This window comes from Bos indicus x Bos taurus, chromosome 3, assembly GCF_003369695.1.
Source record: "Bos indicus x Bos taurus breed Angus x Brahman F1 hybrid chromosome 3, Bos_hybrid_MaternalHap_v2.0, whole genome shotgun sequence".
In the NCBI taxonomy this organism is placed as follows: Eukaryota; Metazoa; Chordata; class Mammalia; order Artiodactyla; family Bovidae; genus Bos; species Bos indicus x Bos taurus.
The window spans coordinates 34,230,503-34,240,390 of NC_040078.1; the positions used below are offsets into that span (position 1 = coordinate 34,230,503).

Below are 9,888 nucleotides of genomic sequence, written 5' to 3' on the forward strand. Positions count from 1 at the left end.
AAATAAATAAATAATTTTCAAAAAGAAAGAGTATGCCGGAAGATAGGCTGTGAGGGGAAGCCGTGGCTGCCACAGGAAAGAAGCGAGGGCGTCCAGATAGGGGTGCTCAGGAAGATAGTGCCCTGGACAAATGTAAAGAAATGACAGGAGAGGCCAGCTCAAAGGAGGAAACATGATACGTTTTGAACATTTTTATTTCTTTGAGGTTCTGTCAACAGATTTATGTGGCAATGTTCAGCAAGTATTTGGAAATGTAGGATTAGAGTTCAAGAGAGGTAGAACCTGGACGTTTTATTAATTTTTTGAAATTGTTATTTACTTGCATTTTTGTTGCTGTGCACAGGCTTCCTCTAGTTGTGACTAGCAGGGGCTGCTCACCGTTACAGTGTGCGGGCTTCTCACTGAGGTGGCTTCTGTTGTTGCGGAGCACAGGCTCAGCAGTTGTGGCTCCCAGGCTTAGTTGCTCCGAGGCATGTGGAATCTTCCCAGACAGGGATCAAACCCAAGTCCCCTGCGTTGGCAGGTGGATTCTTCTCCACTGGACCACCAGGGAAGTCCAAACCTAGAAGTTTTAGTTGCAGCAAATAGTTAAGCAAATAGTTAAGCTCACGAAGGGAGAGCAGATACAGAGTAAGAGAATGGATGATAGAATCTTGGGAAACATCTGCACCTACGTGTCAGGAAGAGAGCAGAGCCAGCAGTGACCAGAGAAGCCTGAGTGCAGCTCTTGGGGCTGCAGCGGGTGGGCCCAGCGGTGTGCCGGGTGGCCAAAGTGAACAAGACAGAGAAAGCCCCAAGGTTGGATGACTGGTGGGCCTGCAAGGGCGCAGACATTCATTTTCAAGGTTGCAGCAGGGGGTTCAAGCCAAGATGCAGAGCGTAAAAAGTAAATGAGTAAAACAGAACAAGTAAAAGAGAAAATTGGCCAATAAGGGAGAGAGGGTGGTGAAAGAAGAGGACAGGTGCAAGCTAAGGAGAAGCTGCCGGGTGAGGGGACTGGCGGTCCCTCCAAGCTGTTCATGAAGCAAGCCCCCACCTAGGGGTATGAGGTGCCAAGGCCCTGCATATCCTTACTTTGGGGAAAGCAGAGAAAGGAGAACAGGTCACTATGGAGAGATGGGATGGAATGGAGGGCAGGGATGGGCATTCACATTGGCATCAGGCACCATCTAAGAGGCTGAGAGGGACACAGATGTGGGGAAGGCAGGAAAGGTTGGATATACACTCTCATGGGTATAACATAATGAGTTATTTGGAGATGAAAGAATTGCTAAGTTTCCGTGCGTTTAGGTCTGTGGCTGACACACTGTTTCTCTGTGTCTTAGTTGCGTGTATCCCTACCTGCTATAGACTGCGCGATTTCCCTTCCCTGAGCTGTCTGTGTGGAACTCCTAGCTACTGAGTCCTCAGTCCCCCAGGCCCAATCCATAAGCCATTCCCCGCCCCCCAATTAAGCCCTCTGTGTGCTTTTGTTCCTAAAGAGACCTCTTTATATGTCACAGACTTCCTTAGCTGTTTTCTGGCAACCCAAGCCTGGAATATTAACCATCCTCTGCCCCACATAAAGCCTTCACTGCTATTTGCCTCCTGTCTTTCAGCAACTTTGAAAGATACATTCTTTGCTTATTCTTACAGTGATTTTGGCTACTTCCGTCCAGAAAATGACTCCAAATGTGTGGAACAGCCAGAACTGAAGGGCCACGACCTCGAGTTTTGTTTGTATGGAAGAGAAGAGCACCTGACGACAAACGGGTGAGGCGGCTGCTTCTCCCGCGTCGGGCCCGCGTCTCCCCTGTGCAGGGAGAGAGTTCCCTCCACGCTCTTCTGAGTATTTGAGAGAGTCTAGAAAATCACTGTCCGGTAGAACTTTCTGTGGTGGGGGAAATGCTCTATAATCTGCTGCGTCTGATACAGTGACCCCTAGCCCTCTGTGGCTATTGACACTAGAGTGAGGAACTGAAGTAATTTTGATTAATTTAAAAGTAAATAGTCACCATAGCAGAGAGTGCCATTCTAGAGGAGCCTGACTGCCTACTTCCCTGATAACTCTCCCCTCCCCTGTGTACTGACGGGCTTCCCCAGCAGTCTCATAGGGCAGAAAGTCGGCATGTCATTGCAGCATGGCAAGGGATGTGTGGTCTGTCCAAGGACTGAAACTACACAGGATATCCCCCCAGCACCCCTGTGGATCTCCCCCAAGCCCTGAAAGATGGTGTAAGGACCAGAAGTTTTTCTGCAGCTTTTCACATCTTGTTTTCAGGAAGTAAGCAAGAATCCAGAAGTGCATCCTTGTATTCTGTCAACACCTTTTCTCTGCCCCTCAGGTACCGGAAAATTCCAGGAGACAAATGCCAGGGTGGCGTGAATCCAGTTCGAGAAGTGAAAGACTTGAAAAAGAAATGCACAAGCAACTTTTTGAGTCCAGAAAAGCAGGTGTGTTAAAGTAGATCTGGTGTAGATACAAGTGGGGTTTTGAGTTCTGCCAGGAAGGTCAAAGTTACAGTGTGTCGAGAGCTTTATCACCTAATACAAGTGGCCAGACCACTTATGTCAGGCTTCCCGTTGCACGGAAACTGTTAGGATGAAGGATGGTCACTTAAGCCAACAATAAGCTCATCTACTGAAAACTTTTCTGGGGGAGGGAAAATGGTGCTCAGTATTTATCCAAGTCTTAGAAGCTTAGGGTTGAGAAAATTTCTGAGGCTCAGAGTCACTTAGAAAAAAGACTCAACAAGTCCTGCCATCAAGGGCTGGGGTTTTGCACGTGTGGAAGGGAAGGGCATGGGACCCTGGTTAGTGGGGATCTCTGTGCTGAGTCATGTCAGGTGTGTTCATAAGGAGAACCTGCACCACGGTAATAAGGGGCTGGTCTTGATTTGGAAGCAAGTTTGGGAGCTGATTCCAGATCTGTAGCATTGAACTGTCTGGCCAGGCTATGGGGATCTGGTAAGAGGAACCCTCTTGATAAAGAGGTGCTGGCCCAGCAGTGTGAATGGGAACAGAAGACTGTGGACCCCAGGTACCTAATCTGGAAACTGAGAGATGGACAGTCTGCAGTCCCTCCTGTCTAACCTTCTCAGGAGTGAGGGCCTGACGGGGTGGAAGAAGGCAGGGGGAGAAGAGTGTGTGGGTGTGTGTACTTGTTGGGGGCAAGCTCCTGCTTCTTTGCATCACTGCCCTGCACTCCTGGCGGCTGTCCTCAGAGTGTTTGTGTGTGTGATTGCACAGGACTCCCGCCCACAGGGACACAGCTTGTCCCAGAATCCAGCTCCGCCTCCTCTGGGATACACTGAAAACACACACTCCCTATCTCCCACCCAGAAGCAGGTAGGTCACACTCAGACAATGATATGACAGAGCTTATTTATAACAACATGTGAAAACTTAAGAAATGAATCTTGTTATCATGGGAGGGCCTGCCTGACAGCATTGGCACAGCTCCTTCCCAGGTGATGGCCCTATGCTAGATTCATTCAGCCCACTTACTATCATGGTCTCTCTCTCTGCTTCATCCTTAAAAGCTCCAAGACTTACAACCAGTGGTCACGGGGAACAGTCACAATTGTATTTGATCTAGAACCATAGCTTCCAGTGTAACTTTGACATTGAAGCCCCTGAGTTTGCACTATTCTGATAGCTTCAAGGCAGCTCACGTTTTGATTACCCTCTGCCAGCTGTGGTATTCTCCTGGTAGCACTGAGATGGTCATCTTGAGGGGTTTGGGAACGTTTCATCATTAGGTGCCTAGAGACTACAGATCGTTGAGCAGAGAAATAAGAAATTGAGCAGCCTCTTTGAATTCAGTCCTGGAATATGCACACCCAAAATTGATTGTGTGTTTGTGTTTTAATTTATCAAGAATTCCAAGTCAAATTCTGTTCCAATTATCCTGGCCACTGTGGGATTGATGCTGGTCACAGTCATAGCAGGAGTGCTCATTGTGAAGAAATACGTCTGTGGTGGAAGGTAAGGAACCGGAGTCAGTCAAACCTGCAAGTCAGCCAAGGGCAGAGTCTGCCGCTGGCGAAAACTGACTAGTTGAAGTGACGTTACTGAAACATCGGACCCAAATCTTTCCTTCCATTTTTCATATACCAACTATAGGCTGTGCTTCCTGTATGCGCGGCTCATTCTGTGAGTGTGTAAAACTTGGAGAGTCCACAGCCCTATAAGAAATGCATTCTTCCTCACCACGTGAGGGTTGACAGCAGTTTCCGCCCCCAGGTTCCTGGTGCATCGGTACTCGGTGCTCCAGCAGCATGCAGAGGCTAATGGTGTGGATGGTGTGGATGCTTTGGACACGGCCTCCCACACTCACAAAAGCGGTTATCATGATGACTCAGATGAGGTGAGACTGTTTCTTCTTGAGGGGTGGTGCAGAAGTCTTTAAAAAGAGTGATTCTTTTTTTACTGTTTCTTCTTGAGGGGTGGTGCAGAAGTCTTTAAAAAGAGTGATTCTTTTTTTACTTATGACCAAGGTATGTTTGAAGCAACGGAGGGTATAAGCTAGAAGCAGCAACTTAATGACTAAGACTTGGCCAACCCAGAAGCTACGTAACGGCTTTCAAAATAAGGATTAGGGATTTTTTTTGGTCTGTAAATAATATGGCCCGTGTCTTTTGTTTTTTCAGGACCTTCTGGAATAGCTCCTCAAAAGAGCTGGGACCGAGTACGAATGATGGACCGCAGTACCTCCTACACTCCCTGTGGCTCCGACTTAGGGAAATAAATTTCCCATTGCGAAGGACCCAGCTCTGTTTCTGCTGCTTCCATCAAAGCCAAAAGGACCTACACTAAAGAAATAGGGGGGTGGGGACCCGAAACACTCTTGCCAATTGGCTCAGAGAAGAGAGGGGAAATTTTTAATTCTTTAACTTTATGAGTTCTGTGTTTTTGCAAGGTATGAGCCCTTTTTGGTTTTGGTTTTTAAGGGAAATGAAATGGAATTGAAGGGAACTTTTCACTAACCCCACAGTCACATGTTTTGCGCGGCGCCTACCCCAGGGCACCGGCCAGCTTCGTCATCAATTCTCATGAAGCCCTCGGTGCCGTCCCTGGGCTGTGCCATCCCTGGACAGTGTCAGCACCACGAAGCAGCTGCAGAGATGAGCAAAGAGGCTGCAATGACTGGCACAGCCTGGGCAGCCTCTCTCCCTCTGGGGCCAGCCCTGCTCCAAGAATAGTGCACACCAGCTCCTCACATAGATCACTGCTTTTTGTTATTTCTTTCAGGAGCCATAGGCCACAGTGATTTTTCTTTTCCCCTGTTTAATTAGGCAATACCCTTGTTAATTGCCCTTTGGCAACTAACTTACATGTGCTTCCAAGACACTAAATCAGGAAAACCAAAAGGGCAATATTTTTAACTTGGGGCAGGAAGAAGGGAACAGCAGAGAACTGACTAGATTTAGCACCTATTAAAGGAGAAATTCTTGCTTCTTCCAAGATCTTTCAAGCCATGCCTTATGTGTGTGCCAGTGGACTTGCTCAAGGATGGGGCTCAAGCTGAGTACCCAGGCTGAGCAACCTCTTCACTGGAACGGCTGGTGGCATGCACAGCACAGCCTCTGAGGACGACTCATCCGTGAATCATTAGAATGGCTGCTTATTCGCTTCCTCTTAGGTTGCTGCTCTACATGGAGCTGTGACTAGACATGTTTTCAGTTTTAAGCTTTAAAAAAAAAAAATTGAGTTTTGTTACCAAGTTCTCCTTCTTACCCCTCCACTTCCCCAGCTTTGCCAAGTAATTTGTTGGCTTGAAACTTTGAGCCAAACCAAGTGAAAAACACGCTTCTAGTGCAGATTGATGTTTTGTGTGATACATTAAGTTCATATTTTACATTTAATAAAATGTTCCCTTTGACATTTTTAAAAAATGGCATAAATTAGAAAATGTAGCGAGGCGGATTTTTGGGTGGCCAGACAGTGATGGAAAGCTGTCGTCATTAGTTTTAGTACAGCTTGACTGTTTGCTGTACTCGGACACAGTAGTGCGTTCCCAGTCAGCACAGCTACTGTGCTGGTCACGGTTTCTCCCAATAGTGATGACTGGGGATGTTCTTTGGTAACTGCCATTTTGCTGCTGGTTCATTTTATGGCTAGAAAGTCAGGAAAAAGTAAATGTGCCAAATGAACTTTTGTCAGAATGTGTGAGCAGATGGCTGAATTGTCTTCTCACCAGAATGGATTAACAGCAGTAGGGAACGCAGGGGAGGGAGTGGATGGAGAATTTTAAAGAAACTTTGAAACTGCAGTAAGATTAACGTAAGTCAGGGAACTATAAAGTTAAGGCAGTTTTTGTAAAGAGAGTTCATATTTGTTAGAGCCAGAGAGCACTAGTTTTTTAGGAAAATCTCATTCCTTTTGTAAGGTTTTTAAATTGAAAGTAATTCCAAAGATACACCAGCTCACAAATGATCAAAAAGTCTCAGCTTTTATCCCATTCACCCTCACCTCCTGCCCCATGTGAATTTGATGCCCAGAGAAGACCTGCGTAGACCATACACTCTTCTCCCCACATGCACCCACCGAAGTAGATGTGCCGACATACGGTAATTCTCTGATTAGTTTTACATGTAAGAGAGTTAATATTCTTCTCCAACCGTGTAAGACTCAGGACAGTGATACCTGGGGTTTCTGTAGAACTTGGTAGTTTTCATGGCACTTTTTCCCTTGCATTATGTCATTTGAACCTCACAGCATTCTTGTGAGATAAAAAAAAAAACCACAGGGTTTGTAATCCCCATTAGAGATGGAGCTGAGGCACAAAAATGAAGTAAAGGTGTCAAGGTCCCTGAGTCATGAGTGGTGACGGTGATTGTCTTCGGATCTCATGCACTTTGATGGATGCTCTTGCTGCCAGGTGGGAGCAGGCTGCTTTCTTACAAATGTCTTGCAGTTCTTCAGGGCACGGGTCAGTGGCCTTTCTTTCAGAGCAGCATGTAGAGCTCTTTTGCCAACTTAGTAAACAGGAAATTTTTCGTGGCTGGAAGCAAAAGTAATGGTAATTTTGAGTATGTGTTTAGAAATCGCCCCTTACCTCATTGAAGGTCACGGTGGTTCAAGAGTGTGGGAATGGAGTCTCCACTGATGAGTCACCCTCTCCGTTTCCCTTGTCCCCCACCCATGACTGGCTGGAGAGCTTAGTCAGTTTGAGGACTGCTAGCAAGCCTGGCTGGCTAGCCTTCCGCATCTCACAAGGGTATGTCCCCGGCCCAAGATGAAAACAGCCTAACAGAGCCACGATAGCTCCTAAGAAAAAAAGATTTCTGATTTGTCCTACTGATGTCAGGTTGGAGCATTATCTCTGAAAATAAAGTGTAGTGTCAGGCTTAATAGCACAAGGGACTGTTTCAGTAATAGAAGTTAGCGTCATAAGGTAGGTTGGACATAGCAGACTGTCCAGAGTGATCTGAGCTCTGAAATCCAGGTGGTGAACTCACCATCTTTCATGCTCTGTGGACAAGTATCTTGGACTTAAGAGGGCTTTTGGTTTTCAGTGAGACCTGAGACCAGGGATGCATACGCCTAAGTTGTTCATCGAATGGGAACGCCACTTGGACTGAAAGTGTTTGGAGGACTGTGGCAGTTCTAGGCTGGGCTCAGGAGATTCAATAGATTGGCTGTAACTAAAGCTTTAGAATTTGTCATCTGCCTCTGAATAGGCTTTCCAGGGTGTCTGTCTCATTCTTAGGTTTACCTCTGGGCCTCTGCATGCCGAAGCTGGCCTTTCATCCCTGGCAGATCGGTAACGTGCTGGCCACCACTGGCTCTGTCAACCACAGCTGGTTCTCCCGTGGCCTTCACCATGGCACAAGGATAGAGGAGTGCAGGGCGATCCACATCCACTCCATGTGCAGGACTGGCCTGGCTTCAGTCTTTGTTTTCTAAGCAAGTGATTCCAGTAGAGAGTTTCTTGTTTCCTCTTAGGAGAGCTTTAAAGAGCCCTGCTTCTCTCTGCAGGGGCTTGGAGCTCACCCTGCTCACTGTTGGTACCGCCGCCTTACCCCACATTAACCTGGATACTTAGAACTGCTAAAATAGGAAGAGCTTCTGCTTTTCACCTTTGCTACTACCGTCCCTCAAGCAGATAAATAAACATGGACTTACATGTCCTTCAAACAAAAACCAAAGTTTTGGATTTCCACATGGTAGTGATAGGGAGGCCAGACTGTTCCATCTGCCACCAGTTTGCCCAGCTCAGGTTGCACCAGGGACACCGTCCTGCCCCAGGAGGGCCAAGGCCTCGCCCTCATGGAGGGTGATTGAAATAGCAGGAATGTGTTGATTTCTTGGCTACTTTGCATTATAACAAAGAAGAATCAGAAGTCTAATTAGAAGTTGTCTTCAGCAACCTACTGTGTGCATTTTTTTTCACACCGGTACATTCTTAAGCATCCTTGTTTATATAGAATAACATAAACTAATCTGTACCTTTCTATATATATATATGTGTGTGTGTGTACATATATACATGTATAAACTGTATAGTGTACATGTTAATGATATGCCCAAATCCTTAATGCAGTTCTCATCCTCCGCATGCCCTCAGTTTGTGGTCACGTGACTTGAGTGTTCCTGATGATTCTGCCCACCTCCTGTGTTTGGACGTCTAGGGAGGAGGGTCGGGTTTTGATGGTACCCTCCTCATCCTCGTGCACAGATATGCTCAGGGTCCCCCTGTGTGCCTGGTATCCATCCCTCTCTTGTTTCCTATTCCCTGTCTGAGCATGTGGTCCCTCCTGGTTCTGTACCTTCTCTGCCTCCTCCCCAAGCTGTCAGATAGCCTTCCTACTCAAATCTAAAGCAGTATTAAGATCATTACTGCATGTGCACTAAAAACCCAAGTTTTCTGTTCCCTTGGGGCAGAAAATTGCATGTGAGGTGGAATAATCAAGTTTCAATGACCTATGTCAGTTGCACAACAAAGCCAGACCCCAGAATAAAATTCCACAAAATGGAAATAAAACTCAAATTTCTTTAGCACTGTGTAAATAAATCTGGATGTGTTTAACTTTGTACTGGTAATTTTCTGTATATTTGCAATATTTGGGTTAGAAATAAAACAGACTGGACTTTATTACCTGACCTACTAAAATGACTAAGCTACAGTTTGTTAATATGAAAGTTTCTCCACTTTCCTAGCTTCAAAAATTGAACCCCAGCAATCAGAGAACATCAATTAATGAGCCAGGACTATGTGTCTGTAAGTCCTACATGAAGGGTATTAGGTAATTTATGGGAAAAACTACTCACTTTTTTCTTCTTCATGCTCTCAAAGATCTACCCCACCATGGGTGTTTATAAGACCAGATTTCTTTTTCTTCCTCCCCAGAAGTATAGCTGACCCACCCTGGTACAGCTTCTCAGCTTTGACTGCTACATTCTTCCTTCTGGACGCGGCCGCATGTCATTACTGTCTTGAATTACATGATCCTTTAGCAGGTTCGACAGACAACAACACTGAGGAGTTTACCTTCAGCACTTCCCTACTTGCCCCTCTCACATTTCTCCTGCTACTCTTACTCATAGTCCTTCCTAACCCGTTTCATTAAGGACCTTCAAAGAGTTGCATCTTGACTCCAAAATATTTCTTTCAGTGGAGGTTACTGCCCACCCCCATTGAGCCTTTAGCCAAGCCAGACGACTGCTTAGCCTGCTGTCCTGGGCTGGGGGTGGGGGCTGGGGGGTCTTTCCATGTAATGTTTACTCTGGGGCCATGGTCTGAAGATGACCAGGCAGAGACCTTGCTCCTGAGGACCCCATGTCTGCTGGAAGAGTCCTCCCCCTGGGGAGGTTATCCAGGGTGGTTTATTTTCAAGAATTCTAACAGAGTGTTCTCCAACTTCCTGCAACAGAATTAGTAAGTTGCTTTTTTAAATGCATATC

At 46.3% G+C, this 9,888-nt stretch overlaps 1 protein-coding gene across 4 annotated transcripts in view; it reads left to right on the top strand.

The window, feature by feature from the left end:
• The window catches only part of SORT1 (sortilin 1), a 67,452-nt gene extending 58,365 nt beyond the window's left edge, over window positions 1-9,087 (top strand). For 2 of the 4 annotated variants that reach the window (XM_027536284.1, XM_027536285.1), the window contains exons 16-21: window positions 1,636-1,752; window positions 2,325-2,433; window positions 3,229-3,327; window positions 3,860-3,966; window positions 4,225-4,348; window positions 4,632-9,087. In XM_027536284.1, the coding sequence (XP_027392085.1) occupies window positions 1,636-1,752; window positions 2,325-2,433; window positions 3,229-3,327; window positions 3,860-3,966; window positions 4,225-4,348; window positions 4,632-4,646 (571 nt within the window). In that variant the 3' untranslated portion in view covers window positions 4,647-9,087. The remainder of the gene's footprint in view (window positions 1-1,635; window positions 1,753-2,324; window positions 2,434-3,228; window positions 3,328-3,859; window positions 3,967-4,224; window positions 4,349-4,631) is intronic. The other 2 variants (XM_027536286.1, XM_027536287.1) reach the window with 1 other exon arrangement.
• The last annotated feature ends 801 nt before the right edge of the window (window positions 9,088-9,888 follow it).